At 46.0% G+C, this 26,280-nt stretch overlaps 1 protein-coding gene across 3 annotated transcripts in view; it reads right to left on the minus strand.

The window, feature by feature from the left end:
- Positions 1-26,280, minus strand: part of LRRK1 (leucine rich repeat kinase 1) — a 147,831-nt gene that overhangs the window by 25,824 nt on the left and 95,727 nt on the right. For all 3 annotated transcript variants that reach the window (XM_033188820.1, XM_033188819.1, XM_033188822.1), the window contains 10 exons: positions 25,266-25,378; positions 24,310-24,386; positions 18,556-18,685; positions 17,789-17,901; positions 17,150-17,364; positions 14,785-14,949; positions 13,611-13,783; positions 12,391-12,511; positions 11,986-12,145; positions 10,534-10,810 (listed from right to left, as the gene is read on the minus strand). In XM_033188820.1, the coding sequence (XP_033044711.1) occupies positions 10,534-10,810; positions 11,986-12,145; positions 12,391-12,511; positions 13,611-13,783; positions 14,785-14,949; positions 17,150-17,364; positions 17,789-17,901; positions 18,556-18,685; positions 24,310-24,386; positions 25,266-25,378 (1,544 nt within the window). The remainder of the gene's footprint in view (positions 1-10,533; positions 10,811-11,985; positions 12,146-12,390; positions 12,512-13,610; positions 13,784-14,784; positions 14,950-17,149; positions 17,365-17,788; positions 17,902-18,555; positions 18,686-24,309; positions 24,387-25,265; positions 25,379-26,280) is intronic.

Below are 26,280 nucleotides of genomic sequence, written 5' to 3' on the forward strand. Positions count from 1 at the left end.
CTCCATGATGTTTTTGGTATGAATCTTGGGAACACAAGGTTGGTTTAACACTTGAAAATCAGTCAACATATTCATGTAACAGAAAAATAACTGAAGAAAAAATTAGCTCAACGGAGGCAGAACAAGCATTTTTGGGGGACAAAATTCAGTGTCCATTTATGATAAAAACTTTCAGCAAACTGAGAATAAAAGGGAACTTCCTCAATGTGATAAAGTTTCCATGGATAACAAAGTTCTGTAGAAAACACCACACTTGGAAGACTGAATGCTTTCCCCTGAGATCACACATAATGATGTCTTCTCTCATCCCTTCTATTTAAGGCTTCGCTAGAGATCCAAGCCAATGCAATCAGGCAAAAAGAGCAAAAAAATATGTGAAGATTAGAATGAAAAAAGTAAAACTGTCTTTTTTTTTTCAAAAAAGAAGCATACTTAGAAAATCCTGAAAAATCTACTGGAGCTAATAGGTGAATTTAGCAAGGTTTTTGGATATAAGGTAAATATTTAAAAATAAATTCTATTTCTGCATACCAGCAACAACAACAAAAAAGGAAATCAAATTAGAAGATATGTCATTTACCCATCTCGGAGAACATAAATTATGTAGACACAAATTTAACAAAAGACGTAGGAAATGTGAATACTGAAAACAAACCATTATTGAGAGAAACTTTTTAAAAACCAAAATAAATGAAGAGATATACCATGTTCATATTGGAAGATCCAATATTCCTAAGATGTCAGCTCTCTTTGATCTATAGATTCAATGTAATCTCCATAAAAATCACAACAGTTTTTTTGTGTGTGGTAGAAACAGACAAGCTGATTCTAAAATTTAAATGAAAATGCAAAGGATCTAGAATAATCCAAAATAATCTTGAAACAGAAGAACAAAATTGGAGGGTGTCGTGTGCTGAATAATGAGCCCCAAAATATCCAGGTTCTAAACCCTAGAACTGTGATTGTTACCTTACATGGAAATAGAGACTTTGTAGATGTGATTAAGTTATGGACTTTGAAATGGGGGAGAGATCCCAGATTATCTGGGTGGGCCTTAAGTGCAGCCACAAGTGTCCTTAAAGAATAGGAGGAAGAGAGAGACTTGCACAGAAGAAGGCAAGATGGTCACTAGAGCAGGCTGCCATGCTGCTGGGAGGGACAGCTTCAAGGTGGCTGACTAGAGGCATTTCAGACTTGCCTCCGACACTGAGAAGAGGCAAAATAGTGAGTAGATAATCACACGTTGAATAGATCATCCAAGAGGGAACACTGGAATTCGAGAGAAAAGTGACAGGAAATACCTAAGGCAAGGAAGGAGAAGGAAGCAAGGCAGCCTGCTAGGCTGAGAGCTGCGAGATTCCCCAATGTGGGGAAAAGGTAAGTGAGAGATCCCCAGTGGTCCACATTCCTACTCTGGATCCCCGAAATCCAAGACACAGGAGAGCCCCTCGCCCTTTTTGGGCCCTGAAACTAACTGATGGGAGATTGTGCAATGGCACTGCTCCGAGGCTTCTCGCTCTAAGTCTCACACTCTCTGAGACCTGAACAGCCACACTAAGGAGGCATTTTATTTACATTTTAATTTTTAATTTCAATAGGGCTTTGGGGAACAAGTGGTGTTTAGTTACATGATAAAGTTCTTTAGCGGTGATTTCTTAGATTTTGGGGCTCCCATCACCCGAGCGCTGTACACTGTACCTCATGTATAGTTTTTTTTATTTCTCATCCCCTCCCACCCTTTCCCCTGAGTCCCCGAAGTCTATTGTATTATTCTTATGCCTTTGCATTCTCATAGCTTCATTCCCACTTATAACTTAGAACAAACAATGTTTAGTTTTCCATTCCTGAGTTACTTCACTTAGAATAATGGTCTCTAATTCATCCAGGTTGCTGCAATTGCCATTATTTTATTCCTTTATATGGCTGAGTAGTATTCTATGGTATATATATACCACAATATTTTTGCAATTATGAATTGTGCTGTTATAAACATGTGTGTGCAAGTATCTTTTTTGCATAATGACTTCTTTTCCTCTGGGTAGATAGCCAGTAGTGAGATTGCTGGATCAAATGGTAATCTACTTTTAGTTCTTTAAGAAATCTATAAGGAGCCTTTTTTTGTTGTTGTTGTTGTTATTTTTTTTTTTTTTTTTTGAGATGGAGTCTCGCTCTGTCACCCAGGCTGGAGTGCAGTGGCGCGATCTCGGCTCACTGCAAACTCCATCTCCCGGGTTCACGCCATTCTCCTGCCTCAGCCTCCCGAGTAGCTGAGACTACAGGTGCCCACCACCATGCCCGGCTAATTTTTTGTATTTTTAGTAGAGATGGGGTTTCACTGTGTTAGCTAGGATGGTCTCGATTTCCTGACCTTGTGATCTGCCCGCCTCGGCCTCCCAAAATGCTGGGATTACAGGCATGACCCACCGCACCTGGCCTACAAGGAGCCATTTTACAGCCCTGTCCCCAACTGACTGTGTACTGTCCTGGAGCCCAGTGGTGCTGGGGCTGAAGTGCAAGAGAAATGTGGGCTGCTACCCCTGGGGCTGAGGTGTGAGTGAAGCTTAGGCTACCACCTTAAGGGCTAAGGTGTGCGTGGCATGTATTCCCCACCCACCGGCCTAATCTGTTGCCACTGAAGGTGGCCCACCCTTCCCAGTGGCAGGGCAGCAGTGTGACCACTGATGTCCCCAGCCTGAGCATTCCATTGCTGGCCTGGGGATCACTCCACTCCTGCCTACCATGGCTGGTACCTGTACACACCATTGAGGGGCCTGAAAACAAGCCCACCTGGCCTGGCTTCATGTCGTCTGGCCCCTGTGCCAGAGCACATGGACTAGGGCTGAGGGACTGCCCAACTCAGTCCACCATCAGTGGTACCTGAACACTTCTCCTGAGGGCCAAAGGTTAGGCCTACCGACTCTGCTGTTACCACTACAGCTGGTACCTACTTGCACGTGTCACCCGTGGCCCTATGTACAAGCCCAACCAGCCCATTGCAGCCACTGCCAATACAAGTGTGCACTGCTTGGGACCTACAGGGTTTTCCTGCCACTCCCACTGCCATTACCCACACCACGCCAGCTGCCTAGGGAGCCAAGAATCTACCCACCTACTGGCCCACTGATGCCACTACCAACATCCAAGTAAGCCTCCTGGAAGCCCAAGAATAGGCCTGCCTGGACCCTCTAACACTGGTGCCAGTGTGTACCACCCTGGGGTCCAAAGACAGGCATGCCTGCTGCCACCACTGGGGCCCAAAGACTGACCCGGTTGGCATCCCTGTCCCCAGCAAAACTTCCCCACAAACTCCATTAACAATGGCTCCACCCTAAATCACTGAGGAAATCACCGATACCACTGACATTGTTTATAGCCAAAGAAATCATACAGATTACACTACTGCATCTATGTAGAATGAAAGTCAAAGTGCCCTACTGAACCAACACCATAGATGCATCTTCAGGAGACAGTTCTCTCCTATGAAAGCAAATTCAAATACTGGAAGAAGTAACTCTTACACCAGATGCACAGTCATCAATGTAAGGACACAGGAAACATGAAAAAGCAAGGACATATGACACTTCCAAAGGAAAACAATAATGCTCCAGCCATACAGCTCAATCAAGAACAAATTTATAAAATCCTGGAAAAATAATTAAAAATTCTGATACTAAAGGAGCTCAGTGAGATAGAAGAAAATTCTGAAAAACAATACAAAGAAATCAGAAAAACAATGCAGGATGCAAATGAAAAATTTACCAAAGAGATAAATATTAATATCATTTAAAAAAACCAAATGGAAATTCTGGGACTGAAGAATTCATTGAGTGAGATATAAAATACATTCAAAAGCTTTGATAATAGGCTAGATCAAGCAGAATCATAATCTCAGAACTTGAAGACAGGTCTTATGAAATAACAGAGTTAGACAAAAATAAAGAAAAATGAAGAAAATAATGAGTAAAGCCTTTGTGATATATGGGACACCATAAAGCAACGAAGAGTTTAAATTACTAGAGTCCCAGAAGGTGAAGAAAGAATGAAAGGGTTAGGAGAATCTGTGTAACAAAATAAGAGATGAAAACTTCCTAAGTCTAGCACGGTATTTAGACATTCAGATACAGGAGGCTCTGAGATCCCCAAACAGAGATAATGCAAAAAGCTCTTCTCCATGGCACATTACAGTCAAACTGTCTAAAGTCAAAAAGAGAATTCTAAAAACAGCAATAGAAAAGAATCTAGTCACCTAAGAGACCCCATTAGACTAATTGCAGATTTCTCAGCAGAAACCTTATATCACTAATAGACTGGCCCTACAAGAACTGCTCAAGGGATCCTTAACCTGGAAGCAAAAAGAAAAATGACATTTAACATCATGAAAACATACAAAAGTATAAAAATCACTGGTAAAGCAAACACACAAATGAGGAAGAGAAAGGACTCAAATGGTACTACCACAGAAAACCACCAAACCACAGTGATAAGCAATAAGAGAGAAATAAAGGAATAAAGAATACATAAAAACAACCAGAAAATAATTAACAATAGGACAGGAACAAAACCTCACATATTAATAATTACCTTGAATGTAAATGGATTAAATTCTCCACTTAAAAGGTGTACACTGGCTGAATGGATTAAAAAACATAATTCAATTATATGCTACCAATAAGAAACTCACTTTACCTGTAAAGACACATATAGACTGAAAGTAATGCATTGCAAAAAGATATTCTATGCAAATGGTAGCCAAAAGCAAGCAGACATCGCTATACTTACATCAGACAAAACAGACTTTAAGTCAAAAACAGTAAAAGACAAAGAAGGTCATTATATAATGATAAAGGGATCAATCCAACAAGAGAATATAACAGTATCAGTATATATGCACCCAACACTGGAGCACCCAGATTCATAAAGCAAATATTACTAGATCTAAGAGAGAGATAGATTCTAATACTATAATATTATGGCACTTAAACACACCACTCTCAGCATTAGACAGATCATCTAGACAGAAACTCATCAAAAAAAGTTGGATTTAAATGACTTGAGACCAAAAAGACCTTACAGACATTTACAAACCAAACCTAAAATCAGCAGAAGGAAAGAAATCATATAATAAATAAGGGTCGGAGGAGAAATAAAATGGAATACAGACTTAAAAAACAATACAAAGGATCAATGAAATAAAAAGTCGATTCTTCAAAAAGATAAACAAAATTGATAAATCACTAGCTAGAGTAACCAAGAGGAGAAAAGACCCAAATAACCAAAATTGGTAATGAAAAAGGAGACATTATAACTGATACCACAGAAATACAAAAGATAATCAGAGACTATTATGAAGAATTGTATGTTAACAAACTGGAAATCCTAGGAAAAAAAAAAAAAACAGACAAATTCCTAGAAACATAAAAATTTACCCAAACTGAATCAGGAATAAAAAGTAAACCTAAACAGATCAATAATGGATTCTAAAATTCATATGGAACCAAACAAGAGATTGAATAGCTAAAGCAATCCTGAGCAAAAAGAACAAAGCTGGAGGAATCATACTATCTGACTTCAAAATATACTACAAAGCTATAGTAACTGAAACAGCATGATATCAGTATAAAAATAGACACATAGACTCATGGAACAAAATAGAGAACCCAGAAATAAATCCACATATTTACAGTCAACTGATTCTCAACAAAGGTGCCAAGAACATACAGTGGAAAAGATATACCCTCTTCTTCTTATAAATGGTGCTGGGAAAATTGGATATCCATAAGGAGAAGAATGGAACTAGACCCCTATCTCTCACCACATACAAAAATTAACTCAAAACGGATTAAAGACTTAAATTTAAGACCCCAAACTATAAACTACTAGAAGAAAACAGGGAAAGCACTTCAGGACATTGGTCTAGGCAAAGGTTTTAGAGCTAAGACCTTGAAAATACAAACAACTAAAACAAAAATAGACAAATGGTACTATATTAAACGAAATGGCTTCTTCACTGCATAGGAAACAATGAGCAGAGTGAAGAGACCTATTGCATGAGAGAAAATATTTGCAAAGTATTCATTCAACAAGGAACTAATACCCACAATTTACAAGAAATTTGAACAACTCAATAAAACCCAAATAATCTCATTAAAAGAGGGCAAAGAACATGAATAGATGTTTTTCAAAAGAAGACATATGAATGGCCAACAGATATATGAAAAATGCTCAACACCACAAATCATCAGGGAAATGCAAATCAAAAGCACAATGAGATATCATATAACCCCAGTTGAATGGCTACTATCAGAAAACGAAAAAATAACAGATGCTGGTGAGGATGCAGAGAAAAGAAAACTCTTATACGCTGTTGGCTATAATATAAATTAGTACAGCCACTGTGAAAAACAGTGTGGTGATTTCTCAAAAAACTAAAAATAGAACTACCATACAATCCAGCCATCCCAGTAGTGGATATTTATACAAAGGAAAAGAAATCAGGTATTAAAGGGATACCTGAATTCCCTTATCTATTGCAGCACTATTCACAATAGCAAAGATAAGGAACCAACCTAAGTGTCCATCAATGGACAAATGGATAAAGAAAGGTCCGTATACACAATGGAATACTACTTGGCCATAAAAAAGAATGAAATCATGTCATTTGCAGCAACATGGATGAAACTGGAAGTCATTACATTAAATGAAATAAACCAGGCAAAGAAAGACAAATACTGCATGCTCCCACTCATATGTGGGAGCTAAAAAGCCTGATCTCATGAAGATAGAAAACAGAATGACAGATACCAGAAGCTAGGAAGGAAGGGTGTGAGAGTGGGAGGGAGAGATGAAGAGAGGTTGGTGAATGGGTACAGACATACAGTTAGAAGAAGTAAGTTCTAATGGCCAATAGCAAACTAGGGTGACTATAATTAGCAAGAATATATTGTATATTTCAAAGTAGTTAGAAGCCAGGTCTTGAAATGATACCAACACATACAAAGGATAAATACTCAAGGTGATGAATACCCCAAATACACTGACTTGATCATTCCACATTCTATGCATGTAAAAACAACTCACATGTACCCCATAAATATGTAAAATATTACATATTGATAAAAGAAATATGAGCTAAGAAATGCAGCTCTAGAGACTGGAAAATATAAGAAAATGGATTTTCTTCTAGAGCCTCCAAAGGCAGCATGATCCTGCTGACCCCTTGACTTTGGACCAGGGAAACTTATTTTGGACTTCTGGCCACCAGAAATGTAAGGGAAAAAATGTGTGTTGTTTTAAGATGCCACATTCATGGTATCTTACAGCAATCACAGGAAACTAATACAAAAGGTTCATGCAACCTGATTTCAAGTTCTTACTCTAAAGCTACAATAATCAGTAGAGTTTGGCACTGGCATAAGGATAGGCACATATATTAGTGGAACAAAATAGAGTCCTGAAATAAGCCCACACAACTGATTTTTGATAAAGAAATCAAGGTAATTCAATGGGGGAAAGGAAAGTCTTTTCAACAAATGGTTCTGGAACAACGGGATAATATATAGGAAAAAATGGACCTCGATCCCTAATTCACCCCACATACAGAAATTAATTTGACATAGATTATAGACCTGGAAGTAAAAGCTAAACTACAAACCTTCTAGAAGAAAAATATAGAAAGATTGTCAAGTTCATAGTATAAGCAAGTATTTCTTAAAGATGACACAAAAAGCAATAATCACAAAATTAAAAAGACTTCATTAATATAAAAAAAGCAAGTCACAGACTGGGAGAAAATATTTGCAAATCACATATCTGAGAAATAACTTGTATCCAGAAGATATAAAGAAGTACATATCAGTACCAAAAAGGAAAACATTCTAATCATAAAATAGGCATAAAACTTGAATAGACACTTCACAAAAGAAGATATGCCAATGGCCAATAAGCTCATGAAAGGTATTCGATCTCATTAGTCATGAAGAAAATGTAAAGTAAAGCCGCAGTCAAGTACAAGTTCACATCCACTGGAATAGCTAAAATCAGAAAGAGCTACAGACAACAAATATTGGGGAGGAAATGGAGTGTACAGTCTCTTGGAGGAGCATACAATTTCTTGGGGGACAGCCTGGTGATTTCTTATAAAATTAAACTTACACTCTATGACCCAACAATTCCACTCCTAGTTTTGACCCAAGAGAAATGAAAAGATGTGTCTACAAAAAGACTTAAGACAGTTTACAGCAGTGTTATTCGTAATAGCCCAAAGCTGGAAACCATCCAAATGTCTATCAACAGGTGAGTGGATAAACAAATTGTGGTAAAGCCATACAATGGAATACTACTCAGTAACAAAGAAAAACCCCTGATACACACAACTGCATGGATGGATCTCAGATGCATGATATTTAGTGGGAGAAGCCAATTAGAGACCATATCGTGCGACTCTGTGCAGTTGAGAAGTTCAAGAACAGGAAACACTAGGCTCTGGTGCTAGAAATCAGAGTGCTGGTGCTGATATGGATGGGAAATGACTGGAAGGGAGTGTGGGGGGACTTCCAGTATGACAGGAACATTCTGTATCTTGAGGCAGGTGCTGGTTGCACAGTTGTATGCATTTGTCAAAAGTCATTGTTTTGAATACAAGCGATCTGGGCATTTCACTGTAAGTAAACTTTACCTATGACAGAACACTACTCAGCCATGAAAAGGAATGAATTAACAGCATTTGCAGTGACCTGGATGAAATTGGAGACTCTTCTAAGTGAAGTAACTCAGGAATGGAAAACCAAACATCATATGTTCTCACTGATACGTGGGAGCTAAGCTGTGAGGATGCAAAGGCATAAGAATGATACAATGGACTTTGGGAACTTGTGGGGAAGAGTGGGAGATGGGCAAGGGATAAAAGACCACAAATAGGGTGTAGTGTATACTGCTCGGGTGATGGGTGCACCAAAATCTCACAAATCACCACTAAAGGACTTAGTAACCATATACCAACTGTGCCCCAATAATGTATGGAAAAAATCTCTAAAACTGTAAACAAACAAAAACAGAAGCAGGTGTGGGTGGCACAAGGAGGAAAGGACCAGTCAACAGAATTGTTTCACTGGGAGATGACAGGGCCATATCATGGCAGGTGGGGTGAGGAGTGGGTGTCACGGATACAGAGAGGAATTTTGAGCCTAGAGTGCCACGCCCTGAGCACGGTTCCATGGGTGGGGAGTGGGGGAAGGTGATCGGTGGGACCAGACAGCAGAGGAGAGAAGGCAGGTGTCTCAGACGTGATGCGTCAGTTCATGCCAGATTTCCAGGTGGGAGCAATTTGGAAGCCCAGGCCTGAGCCTCTGGATGCTGGGCCCTGCTGAAAATCTGGGGATTCTTCCTTTGGGGCATGGAGGACCAAGGCAGCTGAATTGATGGCTTGGGCAAAGTGCAGGGCAGGGGCCTGCTGAGGACACTGGAGGCTGGAAGGGAGGGTGGCAGGGTCCCCTCATGGAGAAGGCCCTCCAGAGGGGAGGGTCAGTACTTGGGGCAGGGTCAGCAGAGGACAGGAGGGGTACCTGGGGGCACCTAGAGGGCTGCCTGGCCACCAGCACAAAGTGATGAGGAGCAGCAGACGCTGGGGAGCAAGGAAAGGAGGAAAAGGAGGAGAGAGGCTCATTTGTTTTGTTTGCAGTTTAGGACTGGGGAGATCTGGGTATGTTAAAGATCCAGAAGAAGTCCATAGAAAGAGATGATGATTAGCTACTATATGGAGTGCCTCTATTTGACCCTTGGACCATCCACCCTGGAGTAGTTGATCATGTTGCTCTCATGATTTAATCATGTTGGACTGCATTTTGAACTGGGCTGTGTAATTAGCACGCACTTCGTAGTCACTCACTCTCTTTTTTTTTTTTTTTTGAGGAGTCTCGCTCTGTTGCCCAGGCTGGAGTGCAGAGGTGTGATCTCTGTTCACTGCAACCTCTGCCTCCTGGGTTCAAGCAATTCTCCTGCTTCAGGCTCCCAAGTAGCTGGGATTACAGGCATACACCACCATGCCCAGCTGATTTTTGTATTTTTAGTAGAAACGGGGTTTCACCATGTTGGTCAGGCTGGTCTTCAACTCCTGACCTCAATTGATCTGGCCGCCTCGGCCTCCCAAAGAGTGGGGATTACAGGTGTGAGCCACCTAACTGGCTACTCACTCTCATTTACCAAATAACCAAGAAATCAAGCCCCTGTAAAGTGAAATTCCCACAAATTATTTTTAATGACATCCTTTCATGTTTTCCTACACTTTTTCAATAAGTGGATTTCTTTTAACTCCCAGAACAGAGAACCCCGGGGCACAGGAGGGAGTGGCCAGCTGTACTCATTGTCCCGCTGACCCAGGCCAGACATGCACGTCATCAGGTGCTGGACTGTCCCTAGGGGCAGCAGTGGCAGCACTGATCCCTGGAAATCTTGTTCAGGCCACCAGTGGCTCCAGACCCTAAATCCCTCTTTCGGAGAGCAACCTGCACAGCCTGGCATGGTAAGTTGTGTCCTCACCTGTCATTGGCGACGGGCAGGGCGATCTCAAACTTGGCCAGGAACTGGAAGTACTGCTCTTCCGTCTGCTGTGTGAAGCCAGTCCCCACCAGCAGCATCCTGAGGTCTTCTGCTCTGATCACCCCATTCTTGGCCACTGACCGGGAGCCCTTAATGTTAAAGATCCTCTGCAGACATTCGGACAGCCAAATAGGGTCGAGGAAGTAGAGGTTCCTCAGGCCGTGGCTGGTGTCTGGGAAGTGTAGCAGGGTGCCAGTTTCTATGAGGAAGCTGATGGCTGCCCCAGGCAAGGAGAGGAGGAAGCAGCAGTTAGACAAAGGAGCGAAAGGGACTCTGGGGTGGCCCTCTTTCCAAGGGGACCCAGGTCACAAATTCTTCCTAGGAAGAAACCAACATGCCCCACATGCTGGACCCTTCAGGTGGGTTGGCAGCCTGATCACAGGTGTCCTGGTGGCCCCTGGTAACTCTTGCCAAAGTCCTAGGCTAATGGCCACCTCGGTAACTACAGTTGATCCTCATTATTTGTGGATTCTGCCTTTGCAAATTTGCCTTCTTACTAAAATTTATCTGCGACCCCCAAATCAACGCTCCTGTGGTTATTTGCAGACATGTGCTGAGCGGTGAAAAATTTGCATTGACCAATGTGCACATTCCCAGTGGAGGCTGAACAGGGCAACACTCTCAACTCTCATGCTGAAAACACAGGGGCCTGCTTAGTGGTCTATGTCAGTGCCATGTTTTTTGAAATTTTGTGCTTTTTGTTGATGCTTTCACTGTTTAAAATGGTCCCAAGTGAAGTGCTGAAGCGCTGTGTAGTTCCCTAAGCGTGAGAAGGCTGCGATGTGCCTTAAGGAGAAAACCTGTGTATTAGATAAGCTTTGTTCAGGAATGAGCAACAGTACTGTTAACCATGAGTTCAATGCCAACAGATCAACAATATATATTAAGTACAGTGTCTTTAAGCAGCAACACACATAAAACAAGGTTCTGTATTGATGGGCTAATGAGAATGTTCTGACCAGAGGCTTGCAGGAGCTGAACCCTGCGTCTCTCCTAGGAGCACTGGTTTAGTATTTGCTATTTCAGTGATCATGGTGACTTTACAGAACATAAGTCCTGTGGCTAATGAGAATCGATTGTAACTGTTTGACCTCTGTCTCCCTGACTAAACGTCAGCCCTGGAGGGCATGGACCAGTCCATCAGCTTATATGTCTGCCCTCGTGGCCAATACATGTCTGCCCTTGTGGCCAACACAATGCTGGTGTAGAGTAGCTGTTTGTGTTCTCTACCTCCAAGGAAAGAAGGGTGAGAGAGAAGAAGGAAGGGGAGGGGGATGGAAGACAGAAACACAGGCTGATTATCGGTCTCTCATTCATTGCTGAGGGCCAAGCTGAAGTACAGACAGTTCCATTTCTCACGGGCACCCTGCCGCCCACCCCAGCCCCACCCACCCGACTGCAGGTCCTCGTAGTCTTTGATGTCATTGTCGGGCGTCTGCTCCACCAGCTGCTCCAGCTGCCTGTCTGTCAGGTACTGCACGTTGTCGTCCAGGCTGCGGCGCTGCTGCTCTGCCAGCACCGCCTCCTGCAGACTCAGGTAGCTCCTGGGGATCTGGGTGACAGATGGACGAGGCAAGTCCCGAGGCATGCCCGCCAGCTGGGGCAGATCCTGCCCGGCCCCTGTGGCCTGAGTGGGTGGGACATTTCCACCCACTATCTTCCATCCTGACCCTCCCTCACCAGGAACCACTGAGCCTTGCCACATGGACATGGGCTTCACAGGAGAGAGGGGAAGTGAGGATCCCCAACAATGGGAAGCAGGCCTACTGGTTTAAGCTGGACGAGCGAGGTACCCACCAGCCTCCCTGCCAGTCGCTGGCAGCCGATGGTGCTGCCCACATCCTTCATGCTGCACGTGACATGGAAGATCAGCTGCCGCAGCCCTTCCTGGCCTTCCAGGCTCTTGCAGGAAATCTCACTGTGTGCAAAAAGACCCATCTTTACTCATCATGCCCCACTCCGAGGAAGTGCTGCAGCTTCTCTGTTTTCCCAAGTGGTTTGTCCTAAATGCTGGCAAGTCTGGAGAACTCATGAAAGACAACACAAGAAGTTTACTGAGGCCTTGCTTTGTGCAAATCACTGTGCTGGGTGCCCCACACTGTCGCTTTAGTCTGTCTTCCTAGACTAAACATGGCACTTCACAGAGAAGGAAAGTGAGGTGCAGAGGTACATTGAGACCCCCAAGAGCACAAGCTGGGCAGGCACAGGCTCACGCAGGCTGGTCTTGGGTTCTGACCCAGAGCCAGGGCTCCTCTTATCACAGACCCCACGGGACTTTCTCAAGGTCAAAGCAATAATTCCTCACAGCCTCATCCCGTATTCCGAGCCAGGCCAATGTGTCCCAGGCTGACCCACGCACCAATACCCGTGACACTCCACCCCGGGCGAGGGAATCTGAGAGCCGCCAGGGCAGCTAATGCAATGTGCAGTATATTTTACTCCCACTAGGGCACACAATTTGCTGAACCTCAGCTTCTTCATCTACAAGGTGGCAAACAATCCCCACAACCAGTGACAGGAGGTCAGCCCAGGGCAATCGAACTTATCTGCATGGACACGTCATGATGCCCACCCGAAAGCTCCTCCCAACTCTTGGCCTTTTTTAACTCAAAGGCTGCTATCAGGACCACTCAGACCCAAGGCAAGTGCTAGGTCCTCCCTCCCCAGGGTCTGTCCTTGATCAGTGATCAACAAATGAGATGGGCAGCAATTGGATGGGTGGTGCTCACGTTCAGTCACCTGGTTCAATGGGCACCATGCAGTTTGAGCACTGGCCCTTGGGGCGGGGACGGGGGAGAACGGAAGTAAAGAGGAGGCATCTCCAGGCCTCACCCAGCCAGCCGTCTGGTAGGTCTTCACCCTCTCCAAGGCTGGGTCAGCTCTGTGGACTGCCCCCCTTGGCCAGGGAAGGGGCCTAGCCCAACCCAGCCTCAGGAGCTCTCTGCAAGCAGATCCCAGGAAAGATCAGCGACTGGCACCCACATGAAGGTGGGAGCTGCTAGAGGCTGGGCACTCACTGTAAGTGTTTGAAGGTGATGTCTGGGAAGCCTGTGGCCCTGGAGCCGGAGGGGGAGCGGCAGAGCGCCAGCACATAGGCACGTAGCGTTGCAATCCTTTCCACACGGAACTTGGCTTCAATTAAATCCAGGTGTGTCCCGACCACCAGCACCACAGCATTTGGGGCCTTGGCCTGCAACAGAGAACCCCACGGCTGAGTATCGTCTCTGTTCACTGAACAAGGGACAGGACAGAACTCCCAGCTGTGCAGCTGTGCTGACCCTGGATGCCACAGCCCTTGCTCAGCCACCAATCTGCAGCCTTGAGATGGTTTGGATGTTTTTCTCCTCCAAATCTTATGTTGAAATGTGATCCCCAGTGTTGGAGGTGAGGCCTGATGGGAGGTTGGGTCATGGAGGCAGATCCCTCATGAAGGGCTTGGTGCCCCCCGGTAATGAATGCGTTCACCCTATGTCAGTTCACAGAGGAGCTGATTGTGAAAAGGAGCCTGGCTCTTCCTCCTCTCTCTCCTGCTCCCTCTCTCACTGTGTAACATGCTGGCTCTCCTTCTCTTCTGCCATGACTAAAAACTTCCTGAGGCCTAACCAAAAGCCAAGCAGATGCTGAAGCCATGCTTGTATAGTCTGTGGAACTGTGAGCCAAATAAACCTCTTTTCTTCATAAATTACTCAGTCTCAGTCAGTCTTTTATAGTAATGCAAAACAGACTGCTATAGGAATGTCAGCCCAGGCAGCACCTGTGCTCCTCATTCTCTGTAAACCCTGAGGGACTGTTGCATTGAGGGGTATCTATGGTGTTCTATGACCTTCTCTGCAGAGGGTGCTGAGTTGGACTTGTGGGGAGGGATTTCCGACCCTTCAGACATGACAGCAGCCATCAGAGGCAGGGAGACAAGGACATCTTTATAACAGGAAGAGAACCCTGTCCCCTTTGGATCCAAGTGTAGGGGTTCCTAAATTTAAGGAAAGCAGGGGAATTACAAGAGCGCCACCAGCCCTCAGCAGAGAAAGGTTTCAAGTGCCTCAGTGTGAAAAGCAAGCAGGACCACGGTTCTGGGGACCTCCGTGAAACATAGCTCCTTTTTCTCTCAGTAGAGGGGATGCTTGAGAAAAGCAGTCGGACCCACGAAGCTCTGGGAACTGAAATGGCAGGGCTGGCGTCTGGTGTCCTCACCTCGATGTTGAGCAGCCAGAACTGGAGGTTGGCCACAGCCTCCTCCCCCAGTGCCAGGTTCCAGACCACCACGTACAGGGCCTTGTCTGTGAAGAAGCACTGGTTGACAGTGGCCATGCTGGCCGGTCCCCCGATGTCCCAGACGTTGAACTCCACAGACTCAACCTACTTGAGCAACAGGGCAGTGACAGGGAGGCATTTTAGAGACAAAGACTTCAGTCAATCAAAGAGAGACAACTGATAACTCTGGAAGCTGTACTTGGGGGTCTGAAAAAAAACAACCGTGGAAAAGTTCTGGACACCCTATAGTTTCTTAGGAAGCAGTTATCCGGGAGAGAGACAAGGGGCCCAGTGGCATGGGAGTGGGACTTCTGTCTACTCCTAGCAGAGCAGAGGCCAGGCCCTGGACAGACGTCAGAGGGCCTGGCTCCGTCTGGCCTGCAGATGGGTAGGGGATGCCCTGTGGGAGGAAGCTGGGCTCTGATGTCATGGCTTGCACTGGGGTTCAGCCTCCCTGTGTGCCAGGGCGAGAGGAGGAGATGGGCCTCTGAACTTGTGGGGGTCAGAGGTTGGCGCCCACCAAGGATGCTGGGAAACTCCCTCCCACCCTGTGGGAATCAAACAAAAGATGAGCTGTCGGGCTGCCGGGAACGGCTGTGTAAACGGTGGTTTCTCTATCATTGCGTGAGGTAAGAGTCTGGCCCTGGAAGTTAAGGCTGCAGTTTTCTACAGAAAGGAGTCATCTCTGTAAGGCAGCGTCAGCCTCCAAGACACAGCGTGCTGACCTGGTTTTGTATAAAGATGAAAACAGCTGTTCTCAACGGGCTAAGGCCGGCCACGCAGAGAGCTGCGGGCTCAGCCTTCACAGGATCGTCCTTCCACAAAAGGGTGGGGGGGCTTTAATCATCACAGAAAGGAAGTGGGGGCTGAAGATCAGGAAAAATAGAAGCACAAATTCACCTCTCAGGCCTCAGCTAGAGGAAGCTAAGACAAGAAATGAGATTACATAATTGTTAAGAAAAAGGCAAAGCAGGAGAGAATGCAGAGGATTCTGGTTCCTGGAGAGAACCTTCAGACTGAGTCAGCTAGATTTGCTCTTGGAATGTTCTAGGATTGGCCTGGCATTGATTGTCGTGTTTAACTGTACTGGCCCCAACAGGCAGCACTTCATCCTTTAGAGGACCAACTTCTGAGTCCGTGTTAGAATAGATGCACAGCTTAAATGCCTACTTTCTCAAACGAGGTTTGGAAAGGGGTTGTGTGAGGAAGACGCTGGCACTGTGCATGGGAGTTTTGGGGGAAAATCATGGAACATCTGGATCTCAAGCCCCCTCAGTTTTCCACAATGAAGCAGCCTCCTTGCCCCTTGGATCCCGAGAAACCACAGGGTGGCAGAAATACAAATACAGTTGATGAGGATGGCCTTATCTGTTTGTGTTCATTCCCCGAGCTCAGAGAAAGGGCTAACTGCCCCTGCTCTATTCCAGGGATGGAGTTCCCACCAATAGTCTATGGGCTCTTTTCTCTGTTTCATGAACAGGAAAATGTTCATTTCCATTTGCCTGGCACTGAATGGAAAGCAGGATGATTAAGAGGTTTATGGATGGATTCAATTTTTTTTTTTTTTTGGAACAGAGTCTTGCTCTGTCACCAGGCTGAAGTGCAGTGGCATGATCTTGGCTCACTCAACCTCCACTTCCCGGGTTCAAGCAGTGATGGATTCATTTTAAGTAGGGCTTAGAAACAGGACTTTTCAGAATCTGGGGTGAAAGCAGGTGTCAGGGAGGGCAGGGCAGTAAGTCCCGGAGTGCTTTTAGCCTCCTCGGGGCAGAGGGGGCAGATGCTGGTGTGTTTCACTGCCTACAACAGTGGTTAGCTCTCAGTCCTGGGGGTGCCTTACCCCAGACCACTTGAACTTGAATCCTGGGGGTCAGAGAGCAGTGAGGTGAGGCCTGGGAATTGCTATCTTTAAAAGCCTCTCAAGGGAATCTAACGAATAGCCAGGGTTAAGAACCACTGTCCCAGAGCCTCAAGTAACTATAACAGAAAGATACAGGGTGGGAGGATTGCTTAAGCTGGGGAGGTTGAGGATGCATCCAGCCTGAGTGACAGAGTAAAACCCTGTCTCAAAAAAAGAAAAAAAAAAAAAAAGAAAAGAAAAAGAAAAAACCACAAGGTCACATTAAGAAATGATTCGCTGCTCTTGGCAGAAGCTGGTATGGAATAGTACACAGTGGCTCCTGCAAAGGTCCTGAGCTTTGGACACCAGGCCGAGAAAATCCTGGGCTCTCTGGGGAGAAGGGAGAAGGAGTCCAAGGGGTGTCCCTCCCACCCACAGGGAGTCTGCACGCCGACCATCCTTGACCTTGGCTCTTGAGCAAGCCGGCCTCTGGAGCTCCCACTTGGTGGTCCTGATGGTGGCCTCTCCGTGCACCACCTGGGGAGCCCTCCCCGTCTGTAAGATCTCCAGGAGGGTGGACTTGCCCTGGCGCGGGGGGCCCACAATGATCATCTTCATCAGCTTGCACTTCTCCGCTTTCCGCAGCTGAGCACGCAGGTAACACAGCATTGCTTTGGGGCCTGTGCAGAATCATTACGGGGAAGGGTAGCTGTGTGGGAACATGCTTACATCTCTTAGGACACAAATCCTGTTGTGAAGGAACTCTTTCTTCGTGTTTTAGTAGGGACAGTTAAGGAAGACTACTGGATCAGGTGGAGGGAAGGCGTGACACTAATGACCCCAAAAGTCAACTCTAAAAGGCAAGAATCTATGGACAAAGTCCTTGCTGCCTAGGAGGTCACAATTTTTTCACCTGGTCCTTCTCAATATAGTGACCCTCAGTAACGATTGCTTTAGGGGCAATTTTATAGCATCTTGCCAAACCTGGAACCTGGAGCTGGGCTCCATGGGTCACCAACTATTTCCACCCCCAGAACTTAACAAGTGGACTGAAGTTGCCTTTCCAACAGGTGATGGCAGGGGACAGGGCTGGGGAAGCCCTACCTTCTTTTCGGATTTCTGCAGGCACATTGCTGATGGTCAAGTCTTCAGTGTCCAGCTGCCAGAGGTTGCCCAGCTGCCCCAGCTCAGGAGGGAGCTCCCGGAGGCCAGGGTTGCTGAAGACAGATGTGCTCACCACGAGATAATACATACACACACATACACACACACGCACACGCACACACACACGTGGCTCCTGTCAGCCTCTGCAGCCTGCACCCCAGACCCCATACTTTGGGCCCTGATTTCAACACTAATTCCAAAGCCTTTCTCCTGGAGCATCAGTGGTAGAAAGGGCAGCTCTGTCTTCTGCAAATCACCGTGGCTTAGCATTGAGTCCCCTACCCCAGCTTTCCTGTCTCTGCTACTAATTACATCACCATAAAGATGATCACTACCTCTTCTTGAAAAGGCCATGTCACTTTAATATTAACATAACATTTTTCATTCTCATCAAGCTTTGCACACTGCCTAGAACCCCTGGCAGTAGCTGGCATGCAATGGGAGCTCAGTAAAGGATGAATGATTGAGTGGTTCTCTTTACCACAGCCCGAGTGATGTAGCAGAAGTGTGTATCATTGCATTGCTACTCCATCTTCCTCTCTCCCCACCTCCTTGATCAAGCCCTGTTCCAAAAATCCTACTACTGCTTCTTGGAAAGTAGATGGCTTCTTTCTGCCTGGCTTTCTGTGTCCCAGTTGGTTTAGGGATGGGTGTTCTGCCTCTCTGGGCCAGCAGAGCCAGCACGGCCCCTCCAGATGTCTACTTACTTTCCCAAGTAGAGCTCTGACAAGCTCTTCAGTAGGCAAACTGAGGGAGGGACTGTGTCGAGGTGGTTGTCGTTCAGGCAAAGGACTTCCAAAGACTCACTTAGGAAGGCCGGAAATTCCAGCACACATGCTGCAAAGACAGGGCAAAGCAGACTATATTTAAAAATAATTTTGGACCGTCACAGCGTGGTGACCAGGTGGGGATATAAATGGATGCAACCTCCAGAGGGCATTTTGGCAAACCTATCAAAACAAAATGCTCACCTCATCGACCTAGCAATTCTCATTCTACAGACATCCTTACATGCATGTGTGGCAAAGATGTGAGAATGAGGACACTCAGTGGCAGAGATAGAGGACAATCTATGACAACCTATGTGTCCAGCCACAGGGGGTTGGTTCAATGAGTAATGGAATAATTGCAGCTATTACAAAGCATGGGGCAGGTCTACATGTATGGGGGTATGAAGTGATACTCAAGAGCTACCCATCAATTGAAAAAGCAAGGTGCTCCAGGCATGGTGGCTCACGCCTGTAATCCCAGCACTTTGGGAGGCCGAGGCAGGGGGATCACTTGAGGTCAGGAGTTCAAGACCAGGCTGGCCAAGATGGTGAAACCCTATCTCTACTAAAGTTACAAAAATTAGCCGGGCGTGGTGGTAGGCACCTGTAATCCCAGCTACTCGGGAGGCTGAGGCAGGAGAATTGCTTGAGCCTGGGAGGCGGAGGTTGCAGTGAGTTGAGATTGTGCCGCTGCACTCCAGCCTGGGAAACAGAGCAAGACTCCGTCTAAAAAAAAATAGTTCAGAACCAGATATCTAGAAGGCTTGTTACTGTACCAGGAAATGTCTGCACACATGCATGCACACACATGCACACCATGTATATGTTATATACACACACACCACACCTGCACATGTGTATGCATATAGGTTACATACAGTTGTTAGACAGGAACACAATGGTTACCAGAGATGCACTGAATTCCATAGTTGTCTCTGGGGAAAGGAATTACTAGAGGACTGAATATTTATCCCATGCCCTTTGCTACTGTTCAAAAACGGTGTTTTAAAATATACATGCATTGCTTTTTCCATGAAAAAAAGCTAGTTAATGAAAATATACCACAGTTGGCTATTTTTATGCTTCTTAAGATGACATTCTTTGAAAAACCAGCCAACTGTTTAGTGTTTAAGTGACTTTATGAATTAGGCTAACTATGAGATTACCATGAAAATCATGTCAAATGTGCTGTTTCCACGGGCACCAGAGCATTTGAGTTGAGAAAGAGCTTGGAAACGCACACTGATGGGAATCAGAGGTTTGGATTTCAGCAGAATCTCTGAAGTGCCTTTATCCTCTCTACTAAGGCCTGGAGAGCGGGGAGGACAGCATGCCTGGGAGCTCAGAGAATTCAAGATAAAACAACTGCCTCAAAGCCCTCTCATAGGGTCCCCTGCCAGACACGGAAAATAGAGAAGCCAGGATTCTTTTGTTGGGCTGAAACCAGGCTCGGTTGCCCTTGATCATAGCTACCCCGCCTTGGCTCTGGATTTCCTCCACACATGTAGCTGCAATAACAATGGTAATGGGTAACCTGGCCTCCAAGAACATTCAGGGAGAGCCGATAATGGAATACCAAAACCAACGCCTGGAAAATCTGCCCAGTTAGCTGCACTGTGAATGGAACCCACTGCAGGGGCCCCTGCGGAAATGAAGGTGCACCAGCCTTCTAAAGATGGCTTTGTATGAGTCCTTGTTAGGTAAGCAAATGTTCAAAAAGCTTCCTTTTTTTTTTTTTTCTTCAGTGAAAAAAGATGATCAATATTAGCCTGCCCTAATTCACATTTTCATGAAAGAACATCAATAATGAGAAAGGCTTACTTTTTCTCCAGAGAACACATTCTAAACACCTGGCCTCTGTGCTTTCCAATTTTAAAGTTTCGCTACGGTGTTTATGAAGCCTCTTTAGGTAAGAGACGGGTGAAATAATGAGCTATGATTGCAGAGGCAACACCTGTAACAGACCTCCCGGCCCGGTGTCGAAAACGACGGGCACTGGGCTGGGGAGAACACAGTTTGGGGTATTTATGAACTGTAATTATTTATTCATAAGTTATTTATGACTCTGCTGGTCTGATTTTTACCGTAAAAACGGCCATCCAAATTATTTTTGGATGAGGCCACAGCACAAATATGACTACTTGAATGTACATAAATCTACTTGGAATTTTACTATCCTTCTGCAAACAAGCTGTCTTTTATAGATAATTCCTTACCCAAGAGTCCATGGCCCTGAGAAAATAACCCTACTGAGGAAAAGGAGCCTCCTTCTTTTCACTCAGGTGTGGGTCTCAACTTTCTAGATGAAGTTTAAAGAATCAAGAGGCTTTTGTCATCTGCCAAAGACAAGATTCACCTCTGCCAGAGAACCTCCCTCACATGGCTCCCCAGACATACTCCTGCGGGCCGCCAGCTGTCATTTTCTGGAACATTGGTACTGCGCATGCTCCTATGGTGCTTTTCCACGCTTGCCCGTGACTTTCCCCTCTGGCGTCTCATTGAGTGCTGAGCCCACTTCCTTGCACACTCCTCCGTGGTCCCAGGAAGGATTCGGCATTTCTAAGTTGGAGACACGTTTCTAATCCACACAGCAAGTGGATTGCGTGAACAAGGTCTACACTAGCTCCTGTTCTCATACCCATCATCCCGTCTGGCATGAAGGAGAAGATGGTGTTTGTTTCCCCTTCCTTCCAAGTGAAATCCCTACGTCTGGACTCAATTTCTAAAGTCCTAAGGCCCTTCATTTATAAAAGGATCAGTTATGAAATTCATAATTGCATTTCCCTATTCATGTGGTTATGGACATTTTCATTTGTTTCCTGGCCCTCTGGACTTCCTTTTCTGCAAATTGTTTATATCCCTTGGCCATTTTTTTGCCTATTGTGTTGTCTTTTTTTTTTTTAAATCAATTTGTAAGCATTCTTTGTATATTAAGGACTTAAGCCAATTCGTGTTGCAACAATTTGTGTTGCAAATATTTCTTCTTAGTCTGTTTGCATTATAACTTTGTTTATGATGCTTTCCACTGCACACAATTTTTGAATGTTTATGAAGCCAACGATTTTAGTCTTTCAAAAAATTATTCATGGATTTTCCAACTAGATTTTAAAGATCTCCCTCATAGCCAAATTATACCTATATTCCTTAAATGTTATTGTTTTCTTTTTTTTATACTTAAACCTCCTACCACATAGACATTTTTGTAATCTAGTATCGTGTTTTGTCCCCCTTCCAGGTGGGAATACCAACACCATTTATTAAAGCAAGCAAGCATCCTCTTACACTAAGTTGAAATTCTGTCTTTATCACGTATTATATAATAATAGTCCCCAACTTTTTGGAATCAGGGACTGGTTTTGTGGAAGACAGTTTTTCCATGGACTGCAGCACTGATGAAGGGGATGGTTTAGGGATGAAACTGTTCCACCTCAGATCATCAGGCGTTAGATTCTCATAAGGAGGGCACAACTTAGATCCCTCACATGCGCAGTTCACAATAGGGTTCACGCTCCTATGAGAATCTAATGCTGCCGCTGATCTGACAGGAAGTGGAGCTAATGCTGACTTGCCCACCGCTCACCTCCTGCTGTGTGGCCTGGTTCCTAACAGGCCACGGACCAATACAGGTTCGCTGCCTGGGGGGCGCTGGGGACTCCTGATATATTTCTATATTTACTTAGGTCTATTTTTGAACTCTCTTATCTGTTCCACTGATATTCGTTTTTCACTCAGATATAAACACACATGCTCTTATGGGACAGATCTCTGTGTGTATCATACTCAACACACAAGCACACCAGTTCATCCAAGAGCGTAGCAGTGGCAGACTCCCTAGTTCACCTCTTGCAAATGTGTCCTCGCCTCTGTGGCGTCGCTCATCCCTACCTCACACTATCCGTACTTGCCAACAACCATCTATCAAACTGAAGAAGAAAGCTGTATTATGTTTAAAACGACTTGGACGTGGGTTCTGGTTTTCTGGGCCAGCATCCTGAGGGATATTTCTGTGAGCGGAGCTGGCTTGGGAAGTCGTAGCTTTGAGGTTAAGAAGCAGAGCTGGTTGTTTAATGGAAGGGACAGCTCCATACCTTCCCCTGCGTCTCACAGAAGATAATGGAACAAAAAGAGCTTGTTTCCCTAGATGTACTCTGTGCTGAACTGGCCTTGTTGCGTGACCAGCACAAAAACTAGGAAAATTTCTGTCTCTGATGAGTTTTGGGGAAGACCACAAGCCCCTGTGCAACCTCGGCCTCACCTCAGCCTGTGAGGCCAAAGGTGGCCGTGATCCATGTGGGCTTTGCGAGATGCCATCGTGTGTCAACAGAGACTTAGACAGCACTGAGCTGCTGGTCCAGAGCTGAAGTCCCATAGTCCTGGGATGAAACCTGACTTTGCTACTGAGAAACAGCCACACGACCTGGGACAAATCAGTCAGTCCCTATGCCAAGGATTGAACTGTGTCCCCTGCCCCCCACCAAATTCAAATGTCAAAGCTCTAATACCCAATGTGACACTCTTTGGAGATGGTATATTTGAGCTGTAATTAGGTTTAGATGCGGTCATGAGGGTGGGGCCCATATGATAAGATTAACGTTCTTATAAGAAGAGGGGCCAGGAGCGGTGGCTCATGCCTGTAATCCCAGCACTTTGGGAGGCCAAGGCAGACAGATCACTTGAGGTCAGGAGTTCAAGACCAGCCTGGCCAACATGGTGAAACCCTGGATATCTGAGAAGAGGGCGCCAGCACTGTCAGGGGCTAGCAAGGGCCTTCTTCCTGGCATCCTATATTGTATTAAAATACAAAATTACTATTTGGAGATGGGATATTTGAGCTGTAATTAGGTTTAGATGAGGTCACATGGGTGGGGCCCCATGATGAGATTAACATTCTTATAAGAAGAGGGGCTGGGTGTGGTGACTCATCTCCAAAAATACAAAAATTAGCCAGGTGTGGTGGCACATGCCTATAATCCCAGCTACTCAGGAGGCTGAAGCAGGAGAATAGCTTGAATCTGGGAGGTGGAGGTTGCAGGGAGCCGAGACTGTGCCACTGCACTCCAGCCTGGGTGACAGAGTGAGACTCAGTTTCAAAGAAAAAAAAAAGAAGAGGAAGAGAGACCAGAGTCCTCACTCTCTCCACCATCTCAGGACACAGAGAGAAGGACGCCAGGAAGAAGGCCCTCACTAGCCCCTGACAGTGCTGGCACCCTCCTGTCAGATATCCAGCTTCCAGAACTTTGAGAAAATAAGTGTCTGCTGTTGAAGCACTCGGTCGATGGTATTTTAGTATGGCAGCCGAGCTAAGACACCCTGGGAACTTCAGTTTCCCCAGGTGCAAAATGGGGAACTGTGGCCCATACTTCACATTGTGAGGACGAGAGACTCTCACATACATAACCTGTCTAGGGCACTGCTTGGTGTGTAGATCAGCTGCATACGTTAGCTGCTGGCATCACCGGCCTCCACGCAGGAGAGCAGGGCTTGTGGATACTTGAGTGTCACACGTGGGACAGAAGGAATGGGCGTAGCTCATGTGCAGGGTTGTCATTTGAACCTGGACATTTGTGTCATTGCAACAGGGCATTGAAGGGGAAGGCTCAAGATAAGGGCGATCCCCACTTTGGTGGAGCAGGAACCAGGCTACCCGGGCTATCTCATCTGGAACACCAACATCTCCCAACCAACACACACCTGCTTCAGTCCCGGAGCGCTGGCGACCTCTGGTGGTAAAAAAGGCAATACGCTTTGTTTTCAGTCCATCTTCATTTCTGTGCGGAGGAAAAAGAGAAAATTTGAGGACAGCATGACAAAAACATTACTCTTTTGGTTGTAATGTTATAATGCCAAGCCACGGAGATAGGGGGAAATTCAGGTGCAACTCTTCAGGGCCTGGCAGGGGTGCACGTTGCAGTGGCGGTTGCCTTTTACACTGCCCCCCACAGAAGTCCTCTTTGGGGTGCAAGTTCCACCATGATACTGCAGAAGTGGCCTTCTGCAAATGAATGGGGGTGGCTGGTTTCCAGAGGCTGGCTGGGTTCATCCTGGCTTTCCACCTGTTGGAAGGCTTTGGGGCTGGGTGCTTTTATTCAATTACGCATCCATTTTAGTTAGTGAGCAGCAGAGACTTCTGAACAGAATTACAGTTCAGGCTGAAGTGAGAGACAAGATTCTCCAGGAGACTAAAAATTAGAAATGAAAGGACACCATTATGGGCTGTGTCCCCCCAAATTCCTTTGTCAAAGCTCTAACCTCCAATTCCTCAGAATGTGACTGTATTTGGAGACAGGGCTGTTAAAGAGGTAACTCAGTTAAAATGAGGTCATTAGGATGGACTCTAATCCCGTCCGACTGGTGTCCTTATAAGAAGAGGAGATTAGGACACAGACACAAACAGAGGCCCGACCGCGCCAGGACACAGGGAGAAGACGGCATCTGCAAGCTAAGGAGAGGGGCCTCAGGAGACACCAGCCAGGCCTGCCCACGCCGCCACCTCGGACTTCAGCCCCCAGAGCTGTGAGGCAGTGATTTCTGTTGTGAAGCCCCCAGCTGGTGGCTCAGCAGCCCTTGCAGACTCGCTTGCCACCATTCTGAGGACCTGCTCGACCGCGGCCCCATACACGCTTTGGGGAGGAGATGCCCCTGCTTACTTGCCAAGTTGGTTTCTGGAGAGATCCAGGGTTTTGAGCTGCCTGCAGGTCCACTTCTCTTGAGGTGGAAGTGCCACCAGCTGGTTCCCCTGTAACCTCAAGAATGTGAGGGCCTGAGAGAGAGAGGGAGGGAGAGAGAAGCTAAGATGGCATCAGATACAAGAAGGGAGGGGAGACTGAAGAGCCAGTCAGTTCCCGACCACGTGCAGTCAAACGATTCCAACCAATTTGCCTTCATGCAGATGCCAGTTGTGTAGGGCCCAGCAGTCTCTTCAAACTCATGAAACGATATCAAATAGAGCAACGGGGCCCTCTATCTACAGGAGCTCTTTCCTCAAAGGCAGTGAGAGGCAATTATTCTAGAGTGAAAGGAGCCCAAGTAGCTGTCAGTGTTAAGGATTCTTAAGAGTGCTGATTATTGGTGGGTCTCTCTGGGGAAAGTGCCAGACTCTTATGGTTTGGAGGACACCGGGTCACGGCTGGTGGGGGTGGCATGGGGCATACAGCACAGTGCTGGTGTCTGTCGCCTCCCGGTGGGTGGCCTCCTGGGCCGGCCCAGGTCTGAGGACAGGGGTGGCAGCACCACCAAGGGTAACTGCCCTAGCCTCATGCCCTCTGCTAGCTGACACAGTCCCAAGCTGGGCCCCTCAGGATTATCAGCGTGTCTGGGGTGCCCCTTGTGGGTAGCGCTCCCTCAGCCCTGCTGCAAACAGACCCTACAGGGAACCCAGTCACCAAGGGAGATGAGGGGCTACCTTGTACCTCAACATGTTTTATTCTTTTTTTGGTATTATTTCTTTTTATTTATCTACTTTTTTAGAGATAGGGTCTCGCTCTGCTGCTTACGCTGGAGTGCAGTGGTGTGATCATAGCTTGCTACAGCCTCAAACTCCTGGCCTCAAGCAATCCTCCCATTTTGGCCTCCCAAAGTGCTGGCAGTACAGGTCTGAGTCACGGTGCCCAGGTCTGGGCCATCATGCCTGGCCCATGTTTTACTTTACAGGAGTACCTTAGA

This window comes from Trachypithecus francoisi, unplaced genomic scaffold, assembly GCF_009764315.1.
Source record: "Trachypithecus francoisi isolate TF-2019V2 unplaced genomic scaffold, Tfra_2.0 Lachesis_group3, whole genome shotgun sequence".
Lineage (NCBI taxonomy): Eukaryota > Metazoa > Chordata > Mammalia > Primates > Cercopithecidae > Trachypithecus > Trachypithecus francoisi.